This window comes from Chionomys nivalis, chromosome 1 (assembly GCF_950005125.1).
Source record: "Chionomys nivalis chromosome 1, mChiNiv1.1, whole genome shotgun sequence".
Taxonomy (NCBI): Eukaryota; Metazoa; Chordata; class Mammalia; order Rodentia; family Cricetidae; genus Chionomys; species Chionomys nivalis.
The window spans coordinates 174,439,609-174,466,151 of record NC_080086.1 but is presented as its reverse complement, the minus strand read 5'-3'; the positions used below and the strand labels follow the sequence as shown (position 1 = coordinate 174,466,151).

Genomic DNA, 26,543 nt, shown 5'->3' with positions numbered 1-26,543 from the left:
TAGAATAGAATTATGCATCATTTCCTATTTTTTTCTTATGATGGATTTTGTAATCAGGACAGCAAAAACTATTAAGCAGTGTCACTCCGGCAGTATTAAGTAATCTGCTTTCTGAGCCTTTGTGATTCCTTGATGACCACTTATTTCTACCTAGCACTAATATTCCTTTGGTCCTAATCTGAGACCAGTAGCATTTGCTTATCTTTAGCAACTGTGTGACCATCCCTCTGCATGAGCTCATAATCCTTCCTGTCCCTCTTTCCTCTCTGCAGTCCTGCTGTCACGCCTCGCACAGCAGCATGTGCCTTCATTTCTCTCGTGTGACCCCGAGTCATGATACCTACTGAGTCATTAGTCCGCCCACCTCCCTAGACCACAGGACTCAATCCTCATTTCCAGTTTGTGTGCTCTCCATCTTTTCGGTCTTTCTTACCAGTAATGCTCATTTTGTTGAAAATGCAGCTGCATAATCTTAGAGCCCCCCCCCCATACACACAAACACACCTGTCATTCTGCACCTGTGTCTGCTGTATGCCTCATTTCTGAATCGCAGAATCCTTTTGCTTTCTCAGCTGCCAAGGCCAAATGGGTTTTTGTGACTATGTTTCAAGAATCTCTGTGTTTGGTTCATGCTGAAATGCTGTGTCAGTGTGGCTCAAAACCGTGAGAGGTGTAGGGTTAACACTCTTTGTTCTAATTTGCAACTGCTGCGGCCAGCGCAGCCTGGATAGCCGAGACTGGAGGGGGGGGGGTGTGTGGTGGTGCCGGGATTGAGACACGGAGGCTTCTTTTCAGGGGGAAGAACAGCAACCTTTCTTTTGCCCAGCAACATTTTATAACTCTACTCCTTCTGTGGAGACCCACGGGCCAGAAAGAACACAAACATCCTTGTCAATTACAGACCACAAGGAAGTTCCCTTGTCAATCAGGCGGAATGAGGGCAGCTGGATCACAACATTAACCTTTTTGTTGAGATTATTTTTGCTTCTTCTAAGTCATTTTTTTTTTAAATATTTATTTATTATGTATCTACATGTGTGTCTGCAGGCCAGAAGAGGGCACCAGACCTCATTACAGATGGTTGTGAGCCACCATGTGGTTGCCGGGAATTGAACTCAGGACCTTTCGAAGAGCAGGCAATGCTCTTAACCTCTGAGCCATCTCTCTAAGTCATTTATCATTACAATCGAGTCATTCCATTTATTGTTTACAGTGGTCAGAGCTCTGGGAGGGGGCGCATGTGAGGAGATGGGGTTCTTTTGTACTCTGCCCTAGAGCATGAATCATGACACCACATCCACAGGAGCCAGCAGTCCTCAAATAGTTGCCCTTCAGTAACTTTGGCATGATCCATGTCTGTAATTTGAAGAATTTTCAACATTCTACAAAAACATTTATTGCCAGGCTGTGGTTGTACATGACTTTAATCCCAGCACTTGGGAGGTAGACATAGGCGGGTCTCTGAGTTCATGGCCAGCCTAGTCTAGAGAGCAAATTCTGGGACAGCAAGGGTACACAAAGAAACAGACAAAAAAGCACACAGAAAAACAACAATACCTATTTATTTGTTCAGGTTTACTAGGCACACTTTAACTGAACTATATGGCCTTGTGTTTCTGTAATAATGAAAATACAAATCTGTGTTAAGTTCTATAACAAACATTAAGGACATTATCCTAACTAGCCCTCAGAGGGCCTGAAGTTTAGCTGTAGGAAGAAAGAGTAGAACAGGAAGCAATGCAGATTTGTTTTTTGCCAGTTACAGCTCCACACTAAACTTACATGTGTGCACATGCACACACAGTATTTTTGTATGTAATTTCGCTGCCTTTTCAGAGTTCATGGAAACTACCTGACCTCCAAACTCAACTTTAGCTTTAGAATTACTGATGTAGCAGCTCTTTTTCTTTTTAAAAAACAGGATGTTTTTGTTTGCTGTTGTTATTTGTAGCATAGTTTCATGTGGCCAAGACTGGCCTCAAACTTAATGCATAGCCCAGGATGGCTTTGGACTCCCAATCTCCTGCTACCCTATCCCAGATGCTAGGATTATAAGCATGAGACATCTTACTTAGTTGTGGTATTTGTTTTTGAGACTGACTACTGATAAATGACCACTCTTTTTTTTTTTTATTGATTTTTATGTCTCGTTATATGTATGTACACATGAATGGGTTGCCCTCAGTGGCCAGAAGAGGGTGTTGGATCCCCTGGAGTTAGAGTTATAGGTTGCTTTGCGCTACTTGACTTGAGTGCTGGGATCCAAACTTTGATCTTCAAGAGCAATACATGGTCTTTTATTTAAGCTGAGCCATCTCCTTAGCTCCAAGTATATGACTGCTCTTTTAATTTTCAAGTGAAGAACCTGAAAGAGCACATATGTACATTATGTAAGAGAAAATGGACTTAATTGAGTTAAAGGCTGTGGTTTGGAAATCATAGGAAGATATAATTGTGACCACATGGTAGGTGTCTATGAAAGTAAATTGTGAGTATAAAAATTTCTCCTTGGAGCTAAGGGTCCATTAACTTAGGTTATTACACTTGCTAGCATATCTGAGGTCCTGAGTTTGGTTGCCATTGCCATTATCATCAACAATAAAAGAATTTCTATTCAGTTTCCTCTTGGCCTTTGTTTGGGATCTAAGTAGCTGAGTGAATTGATTCTTTCTAGGTCTGTAGCAACGTGCTTGTTTTCTCCACTGACTAAAAGATTTAAATGAAGGAAAGAAGTATTAAGAGAAATCTTGGGTTGTTCCAATTGACCCACCATATAATATAGAGGAAGTCAGGTGCCCGCTATTGGGTTCTTAGTCTCTTTAATGAAAAAAATTAAGAAGAGACTGAAACAGAAGTACAAGAAGAACTTACTAAGATTTAAAAGAAAGCACACGCCATAAGAAAACTGACTCTTTGGCTGCCCAGAGGAGGTGAGTGGAAGAGATAAGCCCAAGAGGTTGGCCCAGTGGCGGGGATTGGAGCTTTACAAAAAGAATAAAGAAGCCCAAAGTATGAGGAATTCCAAAGCATATGTAGGCTCTGGCCAGCATCCAAAAGAGGAAGAAAGAAGAAAAGAAAAAGAAATAGTTAAGTCCTTCTGAGTCAGGACTCAGTAGGGCAGATAGACCCTGTCAAACCCCTTGGCAGCTCCTAGGGCCTGCACTAGGAGATGGGAATACTAGAAAGAAAAAGTACTGCATCTTAAGGTGAACCTGCCTCTCTTGGGGTGGTTCCCCAACCAGTCCTTGACCTGCCTGACTGCACTAAGTCTCATGGAAGGAGAAAAAGCATATCCCCTGGAGGAAGAGCCCATTCCTGGGTTCTATTCCCTGGATTCACTTGGTGGGTGAAAACCTACTCCCCAAGTTGCCCTTTAACCTCTGAAGGTATACATACACATGCTCACACAAACATGTCAAATACATAAGCATAATTTTTTAAAATAGGTATGTATTCACCCCAGAGAGGGAGGATAGCCACAAACCATAGAATGTTACATAAGTCTGTCTTGATGAACTCGTGAGCTTATTGAGGTTATTTACAGGAGCCATGGCAAACATCTATACCACCGTTAATTCCCCTATGCAAACTTAGAGATACTTTACCAACTCGTTTACAGGAAGCTATACCACTCACTTAGAGGAAGCTATTCCACTCACAGGCGCTATACCAACCACACACTTACAGGAAGCTATTCCTCTCACAGGTGCTATACCAACTTGCTTACAGGTAGCTGTTCCACTCACTCACAGGAAGCTATGCCACTCATGGGTCCTGTACTACTCACTTAAAAGAAGCTATACCACTTAAGAATCTCCCTCAGAAACTGTTCACTGTTGGAAACAGCCACACACACCAAAAGGAAAGCTTCATTCTGTTCTTTTTGAAAACATTTCAAGTCAGTTGAGTGAGTGACAGAATACCTGGTATGGCTTAATGAACTGTCAAAGCACCAGCTACAGGTAAGAAGTATTCTAGGTCGTGTTGAGCGGTGCCTTCCTGATTTGGTTTGTTGATATTAGGTTAAGAAGGTGTGAACCCCCCACCCCCACCCCGAGAATAACCTCTTTAGAGAAGCATTGCTACCCTCTATGTGCAGACCCGAGGAGGAAGTGAAGCCAAGTGTACATCCACAGCACTGATCCTGCTCTAGCAACTGTCTCCGTGCTTTCTTAGAACCTAGAAACCCTACTAAGGCTAGAGTAGGGATCCCAGAACCTTTACTATACTTAGGTCTGTAGCTAACAGTACCCACATGGGCCTTCTCTAGTAGTGGAAGGGCCTAATTGTCATTTTCTGTGTTCACCAGTAACCATGTCTAGTAGTACTGGGTAGTTAAGAAGTGGAAGGTTGGTACCAACCACCCATGGTCAGATTTGTGAAATCTGCTGTTACCACCCACAACTAATTAGTATGATGCTTACTGTCAGTTATATAGTTCTCGCTAATGTTTTCCTCAGTTTTAAATGCCTTTTCTGTACAATATTGCTTCATTCCAGGCAACTTATCTTTTTACCTGGGAGGAACTTATTTCCATTAGAATTGGGACACTAGCTACATATTTTATATTTAAAATGTTTCATGTGATTAAGCACCGAAACATTATTACTTGTGCTTCTTAGGAGTGTGCACTTCATACTGATTCTTCCTTTGTGCCCAGAACAATGCCTCTAATTTGCAAACAAGTAAGAGAGCTCTCTGATTACCAGGCATTGCTAGCTGGTAACTGGGCTGGTGAGAGGGGCAGCTTCCACTGTCTCTTCAGTGACTGTTCCTCCCAGGCTGGCTGCTCAGCAGGGTATACCAGGTTTGTGTGGTGGTACACCTTATGTCAGCAGTCCCTGTTCCTTTCCCCTCCCATACCCCTGACTCTTTCTGCTGTGGTTTTTCTCCTAATGGGTTTTTCTCTTCTGTCCTTACAGAGCTATTAAGAATGGCAAAGGATTGCACAGCAAGAAGGAAGTGCCCATCCACCGAGTTGCTGACATTTCTGGGGTGAGTTGTGTCCTTGAATCCAGCTGTGGCCTCAGAGCATCCAAGAGCCTGTGTGCTTCTTATTCAGTGAAGGACTCCACTTATGTGCTTTCTGTAGCTCTGTGCTTTTCAGGCCCTAAATCTGATCCCCACCCCCAACTCGTGTTTGTATAACAATTCTGGTTTACATTATGGAAAAGGATAATTTTAAACCTCCATTCTATTTATTCACCTGAGCTGTCTCTATGTTGCTTGTAGTCTTTAAGTGTTGTGAGTTTAGGTGATACTTTATACTTCCCTGTCATATTGAAGTAAAATTAGCTTTTTTTTTTTAACCTATTCTGTGAATGAGAATTCTTCATGATAAAAGGTTAAGTGTAGGTTATGAGAGAAAGTATAAGAATTACTTGTGACTTTTTTTTTTTTTTTTTTTTTTTTTTTTTTTTTTGGTTTTTCGAGACAGGGTTTCTCTGTGGTTTTGGAGTCTGTCCTGGAACTAGCTCTGTAGACCAGGCTGGTCTCGAACTCACAGAGATCCGCCTGCCTCTGCCTCCCGAGTGCTGGGATTAAAGGCGTGCACTGCCATCACCCGGCTTACTTGTGACTTCTTAATGAGTTTTTTTCTCACAACTTGCCTGTCAGGTGGACAGAACAGAGGACTATGTGACTGTGCTAAGAGATAATAAATATAGAAAATATATAGAAGAATCGGTGAAGAATACTTCTGAATCCCCAGCAGGCTATGTCCCTAGCAGTGTTTTGCTGTGAAGACTTACCCATGCCTGTTTAAGATCTCCTCAGACTGAGCAGTGCCCTGCTTTTTAAGAAGGCTTTTCCTACAAGATACTTAGTGAGTGGCTACTCCGCGTGGAAACTGCTGTAGGCATTGCGAATCTAACAGTGATGTGTGAGAGGCAGAGAGAGACAGAGAACCTACATTCAAGTGGGAAAGAGAAGTGAGAGCAGCTAAGGGGTGCTGAATGGTGCAGTGTTGATTTCACTCTGATGACCAGGGAAGCCATCCAGGATACACACTGCCCTTTTAAATGCCTGTACTCAATAATGACCAGACGGGATTGGTATGTGTCATCAAGTGAGAGGGACCACATTGCACCTGGAACTGAAGGAGAAAGAACCAGTGAATCAGAACATAGACATGCAAGGCCTGTGCCTTGGGCCTCAAGATGACAATGCAGTACAAACTCCTTTAGCGCTTAGAAGAACTTAAGTGTGATGTCCTCTCCTTATGCCATGTTTGCATGCCTGGCCACAGCCTTTTGTATTGGTGGCTTATTGTAAATGTGTCTGGCCAAATTTTTGTTGTGTGGGTGCCCTCAATACCTATTAGAAGCAGTGGGACTCCAGTGAGCTTTTCTTTCAACATAGTCAGTTAGCTTAGGTAGCAGATTAAACCGGGTTGTCTATGTCATGTGAGCTAGGAGTAGTCTCTAAGTTATGGTCTCTTCTAGTAGGTGAGATACAATGAGTGTGTGTGTGTGTGTGTGTGTGTGTGTGTGTGTGTGTGTGTGTGTGTGTGTCTTAGAATCCTGACAGGTCAAGAAACTACCTGCTAATGACCTTCCAGCCATTAGCTAGTGTCTGGGTGCGTGTGCTAAGGTACATTGTTGCCAGGGGTGATGCATCCAGTACTCTGCTATTCAGCCTGTTTCGTCTGGGGTCTGGCCTGCGAGTTATTCTTGTATATATGTTATTAGTTTCTATAGGTATGTTCTAAGGTACTCTCAACAATATTTTTCTTAATAGCTGGAGAGGTTGGCATCATAAGGCTGGGGACTGTTCAGCTGCAGAGAAAAACATTTTATAAATACTCATTTTGTAAAACACAGTGGAAGCTCCTCTACATGAGAACCATCTGCCTGTGGAAATGTTTATGTAAAACTGACACTCCAGGACCTTTCCAGAGCTGAATTAAACCTTGGGAAACTATATCGTTTAAAACTAAAAACATGTTTTAAACAAATTAGTAAATCACACTAGTATGATCTGCACCTCCCCCAAATAAACAAACAGCTTGAGGTTAGGTAGCCCAAGTTTACATTCCGGCTACAGACTTTGCTCTGGCAGGAACGTTAGTGGGATAGAGGTGTACAATCATGGTTTTTCTTCTAGGCCCTCAAAGGACAGCATCAGGAAATCTTCAGTGCTGACCTTCTCTCTTCCATGATGCCTCTGATCATGGTGCTTTCTGGTGTTTCTTAACCCTTTAGTTGTAATTGTTGCTATCGATGGTACTTGTGCAAACTTCCCTTCAATTTTTAATCTTCATTATTTACATTATTATTACTAACCCACCGACTCACCCTTAAACTGTGGCTTTTTTATGGATCTATTTTTATTCTCTTTTTTGTCTGTATATTGGAAAAAATGGTTTGCTCTTAAGTTATTTAAAAATAAATGCCAGTTAAATGTCCCTCAGTGACCACATAAATAAAAGAGGAAAGCTTGAGCAGGTGGAAGACTGGAAGTAAAAAGCTATTCAATTTAAATAGATGTCAGATACGACCTTGTCTGCTTGAATCGCAGATTATTCAGCTACGACTGCAATTTTTGGTGGCCTGTGTAATAGAGGAGGTTTGTCTTTTCCCCTTTCTCACCGCCCTGTCCCTTCATCACAGTGTTAAGTATGAGTATGGGTTGGGTGCCCTTGTGCTATTTAAGTGAGATGTATTGGTCTTCTGCCCCCTAGAGCATGCCAGCAATTTTGCTGTCTGGGGGACAGGTAGGCATGTAGTCATGGATAAGCAGTGTGCTGCCGATGGAAGATAGACCCCTGTAGTAATGACTGTCTAATGTACACTTACATAATAGCTTCATAAAAGTTTCTTAATCTCTTCCATTTTCGGCTGTGTCCCCATACTGCCCCAGATTGACTATCACTTTTCGTTCTAGGTCATGATAAATGGAAGGTTTTGTTGAGCTGACAGTATATGCACTATGCTGCCAAAATAATTTACTGCAAACTGTTATTTATGCATAATGCTGCCCTCCATTCTCCTCCCACCACAGTGCGTATCCTTGGAGAGAAAAAAAATAGGAATAAGTATATACTTTGTGTCCTAAAGACACTCAAGAAATGTGCTCTGCAGAAGACGTCCTGTCATGACTGTGAGACAAATAGCCTGTGGTTTTATCCCAGAGTTAACTGTGTCTCACTTTAGAAGTTAAATTTGTGCCCATTCTTCATATATCTTTTCTTGGAGTTTTAATTTCACAAGGCCAGGGATGAGGATGCATTGATTCTAATGTTTTATGATATGGAGACTTAGCAAAAGCAGTATCTTCTTGGCTGACTGTGTGTGGTAGGAAATAAGAACCTAGGCATGAGAGTGAGAAATGAATGAACTCCTAGGAAATGAGACACTGGCCTGGGGTATTCTAGATTTATGAATGGCAGATTCTATTTAGCATTAGGTTGAGTTTCTATAAGATACGTAATTCACCTGTGTAATACCAATTTGATAGACCTCTGTTTGTCTATGCCTTGTTTAAAAATTGGCTCATCTTTATCTTTTACACTAATTTTCAGGATGACCTCTAAGGAAGAGTCCTCACTCCAGGCCAGTAACTTAGGTCCTAAAATATTGATTAATGAACTGGCAGACTCATGAGTATTGCTCAGTAAATTCAGCCAGCTTGGTCTACGTAGTGAGACCCAGGCCAACTAGGGCTACTCAGTGAGACACAGTTTCATAAACAAGAAGTGACAACATTCTATATTTTCTCATTTTTCCAGGTATAGAAAGTAGGCTATTATAAGCACCAGCTGTTTACCTTCTTAAAGTCTGGTTTCATTTCAGGGCCTAATACCCCTAATGTGAATCCAAGCACAAATTTGTCTGGCCTGGTTCTGCGTCTCTTTTTGTTTAAAAGGCAGTTCTATTGGGACTGTTCCAATCACACATCCACACTTTCATTATCAGTAAGTATAGTTGTTTCCTGATCCTGTCTCTTCTCCTTTCTTTGCTAGTGTAGAAAAGTTGAACTTTACATACCAGTATTGTTGGTTTTGCTACAGCATTTCCTGCCATAAATACTGTCTCCTGTAGATACAGAGTGTGAAACAGGTAATAAAATAGGGCTGGTGCATGGCCAACTGTTGTTCTGGTAGATGAAACAAATCAGTGAAAATTCCAAAGTAAGAGAGCACAAGTTTCCCGCCCCTTGAGGGCAGCCAGCACTGTGAGTGCACATTGCTTCCTCTGCCTCCATCATTTGTGCTTAAGGAGCTAGAGTGAGTCAGTGTGTATTTGAGAGTTCCTCCCTGCCATCTCTGCTCTCTTTGTTCTGATGCTTGAGGAATTTTAGTGATGGAGTGTTGTTGACTGGTGACACAAAGAGAGGTCAGAGCCTATGCCCTCTCCATTCTGTCTCCTCTCCTGTCTTTCTACTCTGGTGCGTGAGGAGTTTTAATGATTGTGTGTTTGATTATCGGTTCATCTGTTAGTTATTTGGTGATCAGAAGAAGTTGGAGTATTTGCCTGTCTGATCATGTTTCTGTAAACAGCTAGGTGTGTTGTACTGCCAGAATGGGGGATCTTCTGATGTTATGATGAAAACTGTTAATTTCATACTTATTCACTCGTTGAACTGCCGGGCATTGTTGGACATTTGTCAACTTATGTCTGTTTCTTGCCCAGTTTTTATACTGTTTTCGAATATCTCTCTCTGTGGCTGATTCTATTGAAGACACACATATTAGTGATAGAATTGTGTGGGGTTTAGTCTGGAGTGGTACAAGGGCTAGCTTTGCAGGGGACAAGATTTGAGAAAATCAGATCACAGGCTCATTATCCTGAAGTGAATTGAACCATAGAAAGAAGACTTCCAGAGTGAACTAGTAGGTCTTGAATTGGAAAGTTAGGAGTCCTCTGTTGAAGTAGGCAGGTTTGTAGATGAAATGGTTTTGTGTGGGGTTTTTTTGTTTGTTGGTTTGGTTTTTTTCCGGGAGGCTCTTCCTCCCTTTTCTGATTTTCTTGTGCAGCACTGCTTTTGTTCTCCTGAGATACCACAAACTGTCTTCCGTTCAATAATAGACTTGGGGCACTTAGTGTTAACTTTCCCCAGTTCCACATGGAGCTGAATTTTGATGGAAGAATAAGAAGTAAATATTTATTCTTTTTGGCTGAAAAATATTAAAAAGATGGCCAGCAAGATAGCTCAGCAGGACACTTCCCGCCAAACCTAATGACCTGACCTTGATCCCCGGAATCCGCGTAGTAGGTGGAGAGAACTGCCTCCTGTCAGCTGTCTCTGATGGTACACTCACACAGTGGCACGCACAAGCAAGTAAATATAGAGTGGGGGGAGGAGAAGAGGAGTGGGGATATGGGGAGGGGAGTGGGCAATATGTGGGAGGAGGGGGAGGGAAATGGGAAACGGGGAGCAGGTAGAAACTTTAATTAAAAAAGAATAAAAATAAATAAATAATAAAAAATACAGGGAACAAAAACAAAAACTAAGCCGGGCGATGGTGGCGCACGCCTCTAATCCCAGCACTCAGGAGGCAGAGGCAGGCAGATCTCTGTGAGTTCGAGGCCAGCCTGGTCTACAAGAGCTAGTTCCAGGACAGGAACCAAAAGCTACGGAGAAACCCTGTCTCGGGGAAAACAAAAAACAAACAAAAAAAAAACTACTTCTTAATGTTGAAAGAGTTGGAGGGAGAGAAGTTTCTTGAGAAGTTCAGTCAAGGAGCAGACCTTATCGGGACTCTGTTAAGTCATGCCCACTGCAGTTCCCCTAGGGTATTTTTTGGCCCCTTCTTCCTCTCTTCAGATTCTAGAATTCCATTCAGCTGCCCTTCTATTCTTTATAAGCACTGACCATGATACAAGTGCTTATTCTTTGAGCTTTATTTTTAAGATCTCTTACCTCCCTTCCTCTGCCTTAATCCCACAGCATGTCCTAATTGTCTTTGGGGCCAGCTAGGATCTAAATTACTGTACAGACGGCCCAAGGTCAAGACCTGTGCTTCTTAGTGGTCTTTCCCTGGCCTAGAGGAGTGGCCTGGGGTGAGAGCTATATTTCCATACTAGCCATGCTACTGGGCTGTATATTTGCTGTCCTGGAAAAACAGAAAAAGAGTTAACTCACTGTCTACTCCATATTCTCTAGGGCAAGCATGTTGTGCTCTTTAAGAAAGGTTGTACCTTGGTCAGAAGCTATAGCAGTAGCATTGTTAGTCTCCTGTCTTCCTTGTACCTATGCTTTTGAAGCTCAAATTCTTACTAACTTAGAAAATACTGCTTTCTCTATTTTCTTCTTTCTTGAAACGGTTCAACTTTGTTGCATCTAATTGACTTGGATTCTCTCCACACAAAACCATGCCCCACAACTCTGCAGTGCTCGGCATCTATAATGGCAAGGGGACTGCTACCTTAACAGCCTCTCCCAGGCTGCAGAGATGGTCTGAGACATTTATTTTGTTCTGTTTTTGAAACAGGAGCTCACTGTGTATCCCAGACTGGCCTTGCCATCTTCCTGCCTCAGTAAGACAGGTGGGATTATGTGCGTGCAGTGTTATGCACACTTTTTCTGTATTTTCTTGGGGTTTTTTTGATCATTTTTCTTTTCCTTTTGTTCCCCCTTCTCCCAATTCCACTTCCTTTCCATCTCTCTTCTTTGAACCCCACTCCTACTATCTCTGTAGAAAGATTTGGATGTCATCAAGACCACCTCGATTGTGGCAGTAAGGTTAAATTAGTCATTTGCCCTCATACTCATGGTGGAGGGCATTGTTCTGTTGGTTTGTGGCAGAAGAGAGGATTGGTCTATAGAGCCACATGAGTCTTCTGTAGCTAATTTATTTATTTATTTATTTATTTTAGCCCTTGTTAAATTCCCTAGGGTTGCAAGGGCACACTCTCCTCCAAATAAATCAGAAAGCATTTATGTTTTCCATGAGAACTTTCACAGGATTGTATTTCAGCATCGACTTCAGTCGGTGGTGCTTGTGTTTAAGTTCTTCTTAGGGAGTTTTAATACATTTCTTTTTGACTGAGTTGTATTTCTTTTGTGTTCTTTGTACAATGTAGGGCACCAAATTTAGGACATGGGCTCTGGCTTTTATTTAGTTTTGAGTATTATCAGGGAAATTGTTCAAGACTTTGAAATGAGCAGGAAGATCACTTCGTGTACTTCCAATAGAATGTTGGATGCTGCCCTTACAAATTCTTCTGGGGTGATAACGATTCTGTGAGTTTTTCTTTGTTGATTTTTTTTCCTGGTCCTTTTTGCCCCTTTGTAAAGATAGAATATGGCTTGTGCATGGCTGGTAGAGATCCACGTAATTCCTGAAGACATGTGGTCCTTTTAGAGACATAGCCGAACTCTGCTCTGTGAGAGAAATAGCTTCAAATTTAATGTTTTTACTCTGTATTTTCATAAAGTAAAAATTAGCAAGTTTTCTTCGGCGTTCCTAGTGACCTGTAAAAGTCTGCTCCTCACTCTCCTGAATCTATTTTCCCTTGTTAATAAAGGGATTAAAATGAAGCTCTAACGTGAATATCTCTTTCATCCGCAAAGTGTCTGATTCTATATACCTTTCTTGGAGTGGCATTCTGTTCACTCAGATTTGTCAGGTTTGGGGTCTACAGATGATTGATATCACTGGGTTTGGTCTCAGGCCTTTTGACATTTGAGACAGGGTCTCATTTGGTAGCTCAGGCTGACTTGAATCATGAATCCTCCTGCCTCTGTCCTTAGTGATGGCATATAGACATACCCCACTTTGCCTAGCACTCATCCACAGGCTTTTGTTGGAAGAAACATCAAGTTAATACAGTAGTTAGGGTAGGAAATCTGAAAACTGAAGGCAAGGTACAGTATCTTGACCACTGGTAGCTGTGTCCCAGCTCTGCTGCTTAATACCTCTGAAGAAATGCTGGGTCAAGTGACTTCCTGGAAGCAGATCACACAAGGCTCTTGTTTATCGCCTCTTACGAGGAAGACATTTTCATCCCTACGTATTCAGTAACCTTAATATGTTATTGCCATAAATTGTGTTATAGAAAAGTCTCCTTCCAGTACAAATGAATGAATGAATGATAATAAACTTTTCCATCTCCTTCTGATTTCCTGTTTAAATTTGACTTTACTCCGGAGTACACGTGGATGAGCTCCATAGTATCAAGTTCTGTCCAAGTTTGTTTTCTATTGCTGTGATAAACGCCATGACCCAAAACAATTTAAAGAGTAAAGTTCATCTTACGGCTTAGTCTATAATGAAGGGACCGTAGGAACTAGAGCCAGAACTGAAGCAGACATCCCATTTCAGTTAACTAAGGCATAACCTTTCCTTTGTTCAAAGAAACTTGCAAGAAAATTCGGGGTCTAGGGGTATTTTTTTCTGAACCAAGTAGTATTTTTTTCCAGAGAGAAGCACTTCTACATATAGATTCTATAATCAGTGGTTCATGATTGCCTTTCTCTTCCATTCTTTGAGCACATGGATATTGCTCTGTGAATCTGTTTCATGAACCCAATATGGTATAAGTAAATAAATGTAAGAGTATTCTGAAGGCATTCACTAGCACTCCTGGTTCCTGGGTTGAGGTGTGTGACTGAATTCTCTGTTGTATCTCATGTCCACAGTGATGTGATTGAACTTAAAGTATTTCTGTGCCACCCTGGCTCCACTCTCTGCTTCATCATGGTAACTACTTAGGCCTAGCTTGAACTCATTTTGTCCTGTGGCTATCGCTTATGTAAACATTTCAAGGCAAGTCATTTTACTAACATAGACATTCTGCTTGCTTGTATTTTAAGCCTTTATTTAGCATGTTTCCAACATATTCCCTAAAGACTGTGTCACACAGAATTTTGGAAACTCTGCAAACATCCAGATATTCTTGAAACAGAGATCCGGGTACCTTCGTGGCTCTGCTCTTCAGGAAGTTGTGTTTTCAGGAGGAAGTTCCAGAATTTCTGATACTGCATTGGATTTGGAAAGTTCTGAGAGCACAAACTGTTAGTGAGGTTTCTAATCTGGAGAAAGACCTGTGTTCTCTTGTGCACTGCTGCAATGTACATAGAAGCTTCACTCAGTCAGGCCTATTTATTTCCCTGGCCTACAGTTGAAATTTTCTCAGATTAAGGGCTTTGATTGCTGTGGTGATTTGAAAGAAAATGCCCCCCCCCCAGGGAGTGGTATTACAGGAGTTTAGGAGTTGTGGCTCATTATTTTGATGGAGGAAGTGTGTGACTGTGGAGATGAACTTTGAGATACCTATGCTCACCTGAGAGAGACTACTTCCTAGTGCCTTTGAGTCAAGATGTAGGACTCTCAGCCCTCTCTAGCACCATGTCGGCCTGCATGCAACCATGTCACACCGTGATGATAATGGACTGAACCTCTGAAAATGTAAGCCACCCCAGTTAAATGTCTTCCGTTCAATGTTGCCATGGCCATGGTGTCTCTTAACAGCAATAGAAACTGAGACAATTGCATTCACTCTTTACCACAGGTAGAAAGCCTTTCTTTTTTGAATGTTGTCTCTTCTTCATTAGGACCCTTGTTCTACTTCCTTTTGTTTATGTCCCTTTGTGTCCATTTTGCCCTCTTATCATGTCCGTCTTTAGCACTTACCTAACCATGTTACTATAACCTTGTATATGTTGATAAATAGGAAACTTCAAGCTGGTACTCTCCTTATTAGCTTCTAAACCGCTAACAGAAACGAGTCACTTTTGTGTTTATTTACAATGCCTTATTTAGATTTGATTTATCAAGTAATACATTTCAAGGAATGAACGTCTATTTGGAAAAAAACTGATACTAGCTCAGTAAGTTCAGAATTAACTACTGGTTAGTAACTCTAAGTAGGCTTGTAAATGGATGTTTCAAGAGTGTGCTGTTCTAGAATAGAATCAGCATTAGCAGCAGCATAGGCTCTAGTGTCAGATTATTGAAATGCAAGTCAGGACCCCATTACTTATTACTTTGTCACCCTGAGGAAATTACTGTTTCTTTTAGCTTTCCTGTCTGTAAAATGGGTGCAATGATGGCACTTGCTTCTTTAGTTTGTGGTATGATTGAATTAATACGTGTAAAGTATTCTGAACAATTATCAGAACAAGAGCCCAACAGAGAGCAATGGTTGAGACTATGTGTTATTTGTTACTAAATTGTTTAGCAGTCTACTTAGCACACAGAAAGTCCTCTGTGATAGCTGTCATCATTTGTAGTATTTCTGTTTCAAACTCCTTACCCAGTCCAAGCTCCAAATCATAATACTTCCTCCTCAAGGTCTTTACCATTGCTTTATATCTCTCTTGACATGGAATGTATACCATCTTGACATGGAATGTATATTGACATGGAATGTATACCATCTTGGACTTGTCGTTTTAGTGCATTTCTCATGTAGATCATTGAATGAATAATGTATTTCGTAAGAGTGTTTTAAATGCTAAACATGGTGCTGGATATTGAGAATTAAATCAGACAGATGTATTTCTTATGGATATAAAGAGTTGTTTATAGAATTACAGTGGGGTTTGAGCAGAGTCCTGCGAGACTGTACACTAATGACCACAATTTATTCAGGATGGCCTGACAAGTGAATAGTGGCTGGAGCTTGAGTTTTGTCAGTGGGCATAGGAAGGCAAGCTGGAGCTGTATTAGTGAAAAAAACTAGTATAAATGGGTGACTGATGAGGGGTGGGGCAAGAGGGTTAAATAATATGTCATGCAGAAACAATGCAGAGAACTGTCACAAATAACTCTTTGGTGGGAGTATTCATTTTCCCATATGGTAAATATACTGTTCATGTGTGGTTTACCTTAGAACTCAAATTGTAAAGCTACAGAATGAGGCTAGGAGTAAGCACTGCATATTGCTTTAGGAAGGCTTTGAATCCCTGGTACACCAAGATCTACATCATAAGTACCATGAAGATGTTTCTCTGTGGGGTTGTTTCATTGCTTTGTAAGCGTCTTATCAACTGTTCCCACTTCTGCATGGAATCGTGGGTACACCTTATTAATCTGTTGCAGAGCATGACTTCAGGCATTTTTACAGCATGACCCGCCTTACTAGGAACACAGTTTTAAATTCTCACACCAGGCTGATGTGTGAGGTTTGTTTATTTTGTACCTTTCTGACTTAGAACCATAATGATCTTGTTAAACCTTCATTCCTTTGAAAAGGGCTGCTTAGTTTGTCATCTGTGCTGGGAAGCACTCTGCTTAGAACCCTTTGATTGAATCATAGAACAAATTCCACATCAGCTTCCCATGATGTTTTCCACATCCTTTTACAGACTATTCAACATCAAAAATATTTGTCTCAAAAGGTAAAAACAAATTTATTCCAGAGAGCTGGAGGGACATTGTCTGACCTAAGTGATTGTTGAGTTTATCTGGGCAGAACTGAATTAGTCTTAAATGTTAGTTTAAGAATGCACTTTTTCCCCTTACACAGAAAAACTTTGTTTTTAATTGAATCTACGAGAAGTAGGTGAAAAGAGGAAAAGAACAGTCATCTGTACATCTCCGCCAGGAAGAGTTCTCTGTCAGTACACCTGTTAACCAGACTGTGCTCCCCTTCCACGTGTGTGTGTGTGATGGTTATGCACATAGCATTTTGTATCTGTATAAAATCTAAGAGTAAGTAGCAAAAGGTTGTGATAACTGTTTTCTAAGCTAGTTTTAGTTTGCTTAATAATGTTGATTAGTTCTCCTGCAAATGACATAATGCCATTCTTGATGGTTCATTACATTCTTTTGTGGCGGCTGGAGAAATGATTCTGTGGTCTGGGGCTCATACTGCTCTTTTGGAGGACCTAAGTTCTGTTTTCAGCACCCATGTGGGACAGCGCACAACTTCCTCTAACTGCGGCCCCAAGGGACCTGATGCCCTCTTCTAACTTCTACCAATACCCACCCATATGTGTATTCATGCAGAGTATGCAAGCACGCACACTCACACAGATTTTTTTTGTTGTTGTTGTTGTTGTTGTTTGCTTTATGTTTTTTGAGACAGGGTTTCTCTGTAGCTTTGGTGCCTGTCCTGGAACTAGCTCTTGTAGACCAGGCTGGTCTCGAACTCACAGAGATCCGCCTGCCTCTGCCTCCTGAGTGCTGGGATTAAAGGCGTGTGCCACCGCCGCCCGGCTTTTTTTTTTTTTTTTTCTCTTCTCACACAGATTTAGATACACGCACACACAGGATACACACCCCATATTTTATCCTTTCTTCTCTGGCATCATGCTGATGTGTGAGTTCTGCTATTTGTTTGTTTATTTTACCTTTTGGCTTTGAACCATAGCTGTCTGTTTTAAACCTTTGTTCCCTTGGAGGAGGACTACTTAACTTTGATGTTCCCTGCCCCAGGAAGCCCTCTGTTTAGATCCCTTAGAATCAAGGAGCATTCCTGGCACTGAGCTGGTTCATGGTGAGACTGTGGGAATAGAGTGCTGTAGTAAACATGGGTGTCGACTTTAGACGTGCTGTAGCTTTTCATTTTGTTTCGTTTTAAAGAAATTTCATAATGATTTCCTTAATGTTTGGAAGTATTTACATTCCTATCAGCAAAATACAAGGATTCCCCCCACATCCTCGCCAGCTTCTTTTGGGGTTGTGATTTGGTTTTGATTTTGATATTGTGTGCGTGTCTGTGTGCACTGTGTGTGTATGAAAGACTGAGGTGAGGTGGAATCTCAATACAGTTTTAATTTGCATAATCTGATGGTTAAGAATATTCATCATTTTTCATCTTTAAAAGTCACTTGTTTTTTGTATTTTGATAATTGGTTAAAAAAGATTCCAATTGCTAAGAAAATAAAACCAAGAATTAACAAAGAGGATTGGATGAAATTAAAATTTTCTGCATGACATTGGAAGTCAGAGTGGCACGACCGATGTTAGAATGAGAACAGGAGAGAGCCTTGACTAAGCACCCGAGAGGACTGTTTGCTGACATACATTCTTTTCTCAACTGTGCAGTCAGTTCCTAGAAGAGGACATAGGTGTTATTAGTACTGTTAGATGTTTTTAAACAGTACCACAAAGTAAAAAGCTAGATTTAAAAAATAACATATTTTACTATTATGAAAAGCTACTGAGTAAAATAATGGGATTTTTAATTAGATACATTTTATGTCATTCAAAATATTACCTTTTGTTTTAGTTAATAAGTTTCTAACACAATGGTTTATATTTGTCTCCTTATTGAGGAAACTTGAACTTTCTCTTCCAAATTGTATAATTATCTAATTTTTATTAACTCTAAAAGCACCAAACTTTGAAAAGACCCAATTAAGCATAATAAAAATGCTTTTAGTTAACATTATGAACCAGTGAATACTTCATGTATGGTTGAGACCTCACTATTTATAATCTTACATCTATTCAGTCAGTAACCTACATAAAGAAAATATTTAGGGAAAATGCTTTTGACCCATCTAATAGCTATTTGACATTTACCTTACATTTTTCTGAATTTTATGTTGTGGGCCTACTGGCTGACATTTTAAAATCCTTTTCCCAAGTTGTGTTCTTTGCTATAGTAGGGCAGAGTTTTGCATGACATCAATTTCCTTGCCCCTGAGTTCTTGATTTGTCCATAAAATGAAAATGTGTGCTTCATCAAGCCATCTTTAAATCCTTTTCTCTGCACATTTTTTAAAATTATCTCTTAAGCCATTTTCTGATTCTATAATATATTCTTACCTCTAACCTAAAAGAGACATTGGAAGTAATAAAAATCTGTCTGAAACTTTAAAAGAAAAATAATATTTTACATCTGTAAGTTAATTCAGCCTTGCAATAGATACCCAGCTATAGCCTCTGGTTAGTACACTTTATTTCATATCCTAAGTGCCATATGCCATCTTAGGTCACTCTCGTGCCTCACTTCTGAAGTCACAATTATGATATTACCATAAAACTTTGTTATTTGTGCCGAGAGTCCTGGAGCACACCTTTAATCTTAAGACAGAGGCAGGCAGACCTCTGTAATTTTCCAGTCTACCTGGTCAAGAGTTCCAGGCCAGAAAAGACAACATAATGATATCCTGTCTCAATAAATAAATAGGTAAATAAATGTTATTTTTTTCTCATAAATTTTATATTGATTTTTATTGAGCTCTACATTTTTCTCTGCCCCACTCTCTGCCTCTCCCCTCCCCCCACTTACCATCCCCCAAGGTTTATTATTTAATCCTTAGAAAAAGGCAAAGAACTGTTGAAAGTATAAGCCTTTTTGGGTTTCCCAGTTGGCTATGTTGTGCTTTTTTTCAGTGTTGCCTCGTCCGTTTAAAGGTTTATTTGGATAAATGAGGCATTTATACTAAGAAATTGTATGTTTGGGCAGAATATTTAATTGGAAAATAATTGAAAGGTATCTCTCCCAGTTTGTTATGCTCTGCCTGTAAATACTTTTTCCTTACAAATTGATACTTCTGAAACAGAAAAAAATTGCCATGTCTCCTGCCTAATTTTAGAGTAATTACAATTGTTTTATAATAAAATAACTTTATCATAGCTAAAGCATTCAGCACTATCAAAAGTATAATGTATTGCTGTACTGATGCATAATGAAAGGGATTTATTTCTGATTGGATGCTATCTGAATAGGATAGTCTTTCTCCTGAATAGAAATATAAAGCAATTCTGTATTCATTTGCCTAACTTCAGAGAGGTAAGACACTTCCTCTGTGAAATATGAATTGGTTTTTGTGTTTTGTTGGTTTTTTTTGTTTTTTTGTTTGTTTTTTTGTTTGTTTTTTTGTTTGTTTTTTTGTGGGCGGGAACAGAAAGTACAACAAGAGAGTGAAAGACGTGGCTCTGGGAGGCACAGTGCAGGAAAAGGACATGAAGGATTTCCAGGGTCTTGATGTGGGGAAAAGGTGACAAACCTCATGCTAAGGCTAGCAGGGGGTTTGGAGAACCTCTGAGTGGAGGGTCTCCAAAGAGACAGCTGTTTTGTGTGGAATCGTAGGACAAAAGCGTGCCAACCAATTGAACCAAAAGTTATAATTGTGTTCTATTGAAAAGTTAAGAGTACTGACAGATAGGAAAAGGTGTAAGAAGAGATGATTTGGGCAGAGGGCAAGAAAATAGAGGTCTTGCTGGGCGGTGGTGGCGCACGCCTTTAATCCCAGCACTTGGGAGGTAGAGGCAGGCGGATCTCTGTGAGTTCGAGACCAGCCTGGTCTACAAGAGCTAGTTCCAGGACAGGCTCCAAAACCACAGAGAAACCCTGTCTCGAAACCACCTCCCCCCCAAAAAAAAAGGGAAAATAGAGGTCTTGGGAAGAACCTCACTAGGCACTCTTAGCCCTACTCTCCTGACTACACTGCATCTCATTAAAGATGTGGGTTAAACTGGGCATCTTTAATCCCAGCACTCGAGAGGCAGAGACAGACTCTGAGTTCGAGACTGTCCTGCTCTACAGAGGACAGCCAGGGTTACATATCTCAAAAAACAAAACAACACTAGAAAAGATGAAGAAAGAACATGGGGGTTGAAGATAGGAACAGATCAAGTTAGTGTATGTATTTCATACAAATGCTCCCAATATCCACAATTTATATGCCCATCTTAGCTTATATGTAGACTAAGCTGAAGGCGTTATATTTCCTGTTGATGATAAAATGCAGATTTTTACCACTAAAAGGCAACAACTTCATTTCTAAAGGTTAAATGAATGATTCTCACAGCTTATTTCAGCTGGTTAAATTTGGGAAGCTGAAGGTCATTCAATAAACCTGTGTAGAAATTTTCTTTTACTTAAGAATTATTATTTTATTCGCCTTAAATCAAATCAACTGCTTTTGTTTCCAGGTAGGCATAAGGACTCAGTGCAACCTTTTGTTTCTTTTTTTACACTTATTATTTGTGCGAAGAGGTACCAATGAACCACAGCATACGTTAGAGGATAAGGGGACAACTTGATATCATGTTGTCCCAGGAGTTGAACTCAGCTGGTCAGCTTGGCAGCAAACATTTTTTACCCTCTGAGTCATTTTTGCGTATGTTTTGTTTTGCATATGGGTCCAGTTTAGCCGAGGCTGGCTCCATGTGCAGATGAAGCTGGCCTTGAGCTACTTGCCCCCACCTCCCACATGCTGTGCTGGGATTACAGCATGGACCTTGATTTTTCTCATTCGAACAAAGGACTTGGACTCTGGTCTGTTGAGGATGGCATTTGCTCCAGCAGCTTTCTTTTAACTATTGCCTAAGAGTTGAAACGTTGTTATGCAACTTTGGGAAAACTGGTTAGATTGTTTCACCTATTCTCTTAACCTCTGTCTCATCTAAACCATTTTCTGCTTAGAAGTTTTAAAGTGCTTTGATATGTTCAGGTTTTTATTGTATTAATTCATATAAAAATAACTAGCGAACTGTTAGTTTTGAACTTGTCATGTTTCTCCTACTTAATGATGTTAGTTGACTAGGGTAAACATTACCTTGAATTTAAAATTAAGGAAGTACATTCTTCATATTCAGGTAATTTTTACCTTTTAAAATTTAAAATATGTGCAGGTAAAATATATTACCTTCAGCATATAATTCACATTTGTGAGCTTTGACAAATGTGCCCCACACGTACACTTTTTCCCTTTTGAAAAGGGGTTTCTTGTATCCCATGACCTTGCACTCACGGTGTAGCCAGAAGTTCTAGGATTATAGGCTTACACAACCATGATAGTTTTATATGGTCCTGTGCATGGAACCCAGGGCCTCATGCATATTAGAGTAGCGCTCTTCCACCCTAGCTCTGTTCCCGGCCCCCTCAGTAGCCTTTGTAGAAATGTTATGCTATGGAACTACGTATTTAAGTTTCAGACTTACCCTAGCTAGCCTTATATCAGTTTGTCACATGCTAGTTTCATCAGAGGTGGCTGCCTCCATTGGATTGGGCTGTAGGCAAGCCTTTATAGCATTTTCTTAATGGTTGATGCGGGACCTGGCCTGGTAGTTTGGGTTCTATAAGAAAACGGGTTGAGCATGCCAGTAAGCAGCACCCCTCCTAACCTCTGCATCAGCTCCTGCCTCCAGATTCCTGTCCTGTTGTAGTTCCTGCCCCGACTTTGTTCAGTGATGAGCAAAATGACATGAAGTGTGAGCCAAATAAACGCTGTCCTCCCTAACTTGCTTTTTGGTCATGGTGTTTCATTGCAGCAATAGAAACCCTAACTAAGAAAATTCCCATTGTGTTTGTATCCTTTCTACTGCAGGGTACTATTAGATGTCATGGTTTGTACAGTTTGTTTGACATGCTGATGAACTGTTCATTAAAATCCAGAGCATATTCTGTGGCCTGTCACATGGTCTGCCTGGGACTGCCATGACTATCAATCAGCACACCACTTCGTGTGTTTGCATCCTCAACACAGAGTCTTACCTTTCTAGCGTTCACCGAGTCCTCCTTTTTTCTTCAGTATTGAAGGACACAGATTGTCAGCAGGGTCAAACAAATGAATCTTTTATAGATTCCAGTTCTTTGTAGCTTTCTTGAAATAATTCTGTCTACAAAGTCACAAAGGATTTAGTTCCTCCTTATTTGGAAGAGAGGCCATCATGGAACTAAAGTTTCTCTCTTCTCCTGGTTCCAGTGGTAAGCATTCCATTCTGGCTTCTCATCTGTCCTTAGCTTGTAGGTTCCCTTTGGAAATTTAATTTAGCCAATTGTGCTGCATTCCTTCAATAACAGATGAGGGTATAGAAGTTTTAACTTCAAGAGAGCAGATTTCTACCAGTTTGTGCATCTGCAAATGTCCTCTGAAGAGATGGAGCTCAGGCCTGGACACCCACTTCTGTGCTCTGACATGTGGGAAGCCTGAGTGATGTGATGTAGCAGCTAAGGCAACAACTGGGAAAGATGGAATCCAGACATCACTTAATGAGAGACTATTGATGGCTGGATTTCAGCACCTTTAGTGGGGAAAAAAATGACATCTTTAAATTTGCATTCAAGTGGATCTAAAAAGCATCATACTCAGTGAGGTAACCCAGACCCAGGAAGAAAAATATAATATATACTCACTCATAAGTGGCTTTTAGACATAAAGCAAAGAAAAACCAGCCTACAAAATCAGACAACCTAGACAATAATCAGAACTTTAAGACATACATGGATCTAATCTACATAGGAAGTACAAAAAGACAAAATGTCCTGAGTAACTTGGGAGTATGGGGTCCGTGGGAGAGGGAGAAAGGTAGGGTAACGAAGAAAAATATGTAACTCAATAAAAACAATAAGAAAACAATTAAAGTGTTATACTGCCGTTTCGTTCTATTGAGTGTTTTTCTCCGCGGCTCTCTCCTGTTTTTTATTCCTATTAAATGTGTAGCATGCGGAAGTTTGCACACACATGCCAGACCCCCCTCACACACTCTTACTGTGAAATATTAACTAGCCAGGAAAGGGTGGCTTCAGAGTCTTAAGTGCTTTGTGGTAACGCTAGAGCTGGAGTGCTTCCCCAGTGTCCTCCCTACCAGAGCCCCGTTTATTTCAGGAGATTATCATGCTGTACAGTTGGCTCCTCACGGAGAATCATAAACCCATTCCAAGAATTAAAATGTCGCTTGTGGCCACGGAACCAGGCGTGTGGAATGGAGGAAAAAGTGTGGAGTTGATGAGTGGTGTTTTTGCCTTCCTGGTAGGGGACGTAGCTGTGATTTGTCTTCTGGGCTGCTGCAGAAGTAATCCCCCTTGTCTGTAGAGCCCTGCACTGATAGATAACTATGGCAGCGAGTGATCACAAGGGTCTTTAAAATGGAGGAACACGGTTGCTTCGGTGTCCTTAGCGATTAGTTCTGATCTCACATTCTTATTTGTGTCTGCCCTCTTGTTTCACTGACTATGTATTGCTATTAGTTGTCCCTGATGGGGCCCAGTAAGACAGACAGCTCTAGACGGGAAGAGGCATTCCAAGGGGAAAAATACCTGTGGTACCTCCAAGAAACCTCCCTGGGGACATTGATTTCTTCACCATTGAGCTTCCTGGGTGCTGATAGAGTTCATCTGTATTAAGAGCCTCACCTGTGTATGTGATTTGGTTTGCTCCAAGGTTGTTCTTGATGTTAGTGGAAGAGTGCTTGTGGTGACGAGAGCTCACTGGTGAACGTCCTTATCAACAGTTCTCATTTGAGTCCTGCACATGATAATCCTGAGTGGTTACCTGGTAACGAGTAGGCTTCCCATTTCCCCATGCTTTTTTGAGTACTCTGATCTTTCATGTCTACCATAAGGGATTTTGGGGAGAAGATGATAGGATTTCTTTTGCTGGCAATAGGTGCATGTAAACAGCTTCATGAGCTCTCGTTTCTGTAAGCTGTTTTCCTCTCGGATGCAGGCGACTGAGACTGTACATATTGCCCTCGCTTGCACCTGCTGTTCTAGGATTCTACTTCATCAGTTCTCCCAACTTTACCACTCCACCAACCTTGGTGTTTTCCAAAATTATTTTAAAAGATTAGTTTTAGGTGTGGTGGTGCATATGCCTTTAATCTCAGCACTCGAAGCAAAGACAGGTGGATCTGAGTTGTAGGCCAGCCTGGTCTATAAAGTTAGTTTAGTACAGCCATTTGTAGCCACGGGAAAGTGCTTGTTTGGTTTGGTTTTATCTTGCTCTTTAAGGCAATTTGATTTATCCTGGACTGTCCTCCAACTCACTAAAGTAGCTGAGAATAACCTCAAACTTGTGATCCTCCTGCCTCAACTTCCTAGTGCCATGATGAGTTACAGGCATGCACCACCACTCTCAGTTTATACAGTCCTAGGGCTTGAGCCCAGGGCAAGCGAGACAGGTCTTCTGTAGCCGTGGGTAATCCTGGATTTCGGAAGCGGCCTCCTTCTTCTAAGTGCTGAGATGATGTGTATCTGCCACCATGCCCAACCCATAGGACAATACTTTTTAGAGAAGAGTTATAGGCTAGCTGTTAAGAGCAATTTTACATAGCCACAGAAAGGTCTAGTGGAAGGCTGGGGAAGTGGCTCAACAGGTAAAGGCCACTTGACCACAAGACTGGAACCTGAGTTCAGTCTCTAGAACCTAAATAGTGAAAGGAGAGAATCAGCTTCTGGAAGATGTTCTTTGACCTCCATGTGCATGTTGTGATGCATGCATACAGTACAGACATGTTCCCACATTTGAAAGATTGGGCCTAAGCCAGAAGAGGGCAGAATTAAGATGTCTTTATATCCTTTGACTCTCTCTAAGGAATGTCCAGTCTTTCTTGGGGGTCATTCTAACTCATGTTGCTCTAAATTCGAGGTCTAAATCTTAACTGTTTTGAAATGAAGTTACCCGGGCACATTTGTTGCATCATTACTTTCTCAATTTCAAGGTGTGTTGAGGAGGCAGAAACATTCATTCCTTAAAGAGATGCCATCCACAATAGCAGGTTAAACGTGGCTAATGCAACCTTGAATTAGCTGTTCTCAGAGTACAGAAAAAATGCATGTGCATGGCTTGTTGTGAAGCACAGGCAATGTGAAAACTACTAGTGCAACACAGCGGAACGACTTCTGCCCGGAAGTACAGCTGCCGCTTTATTATTTACACCAATGGAAGAGAATATTGGTCTAGATAACAAAGAACCGTATCTGATTATCTGCTTGGATTCTCAAAGCCTGAGCCAGTATAGTAGCAGGGAACTATGGCAGTAGTTCTCAGTCCTTTTCTGAGGAAGTTAGCACACAGAAAACCCCAGGGTGGGAGCCTAGCCATCTAAGCAGAAGTACTCAGTACTGCCTTGGAACAAGCATTCTGTGCTACACTTCTCAGAGTTATCCTGAGTGAGTTGTGCTTCTGTGTTATTGGTAAAGGACTAAAACTATCATGCTATTGATATCTTTGAACTTTACCACAGTATTATTAGCCTTAAGATCTGTTGGTATCTTTGACTTCATAGAGTAGAAACTGGTCTTTGTTATATTTTATTTCTTATAATCAAATTGTATCTTGCTTACCTTTCTCTTTCTAACCCTAAAAATGTCTGTGAGACTCAAAACACTTTTCCATGCTTGCACAAGGTTTTTGAAAGGCAACTGACCTAATCATATTCAGTCCATTTTGTTGTAATATACTCTGAGTTTTAAAATAATTTCTACATCTAAATTATCGAGGGTGATTTATGGCTACATCACCCGAGGAAAGTTACCGATATTCTTCACTATTGTTTTCATCTGAGCCACTGAAATAAATGGTCTCAAGAATTTTCATATTGAAAAAGAGCATGCTAAGCAGAGAAGTACTTGCCCTAACAAGAAAAGACAGACACCATCCTGTGGCTGTGACTGAGATTCGAAAGAGCTGACATCTCTTGGTTATTACAGTCAGTTTAATTGACTTCATAAGATCCTTTCATTTTTAAAACGCTGTCAACTTGGATGAAGTCTCCATTCTTCCTCCTAATGGGTGTTCCATGCCAATTCGTCTTCTCGCTAAGCCTTTGAATCCTTGCCTCAAGAACGTGGGCACTCCATGTCGTATTTTATAATTTTGCATCTGGAAGTAAACATGATAAGCCTTTAAAGTCCATGCCTTCAATTGCCTTCAGTTTTTATTGTTGACTTTTGCTTCAAATCCCTGCCATA

General features: G+C 40.8%; 1 protein-coding gene across 1 annotated transcript in view; it reads left to right on the top strand.

The window, feature by feature from the left end:
• Snd1 (staphylococcal nuclease and tudor domain containing 1) overlaps positions 1-26,543 on the top strand; it is a 408,394-nt gene that overhangs the window by 236,730 nt on the left and 145,121 nt on the right. Inside the window, exon 14 of the mRNA XM_057771546.1 lies at positions 4,923-4,995. Coding sequence (XP_057627529.1) covers positions 4,923-4,995 — 73 coding nt within the window. The remainder of the gene's footprint in view (positions 1-4,922; positions 4,996-26,543) is intronic.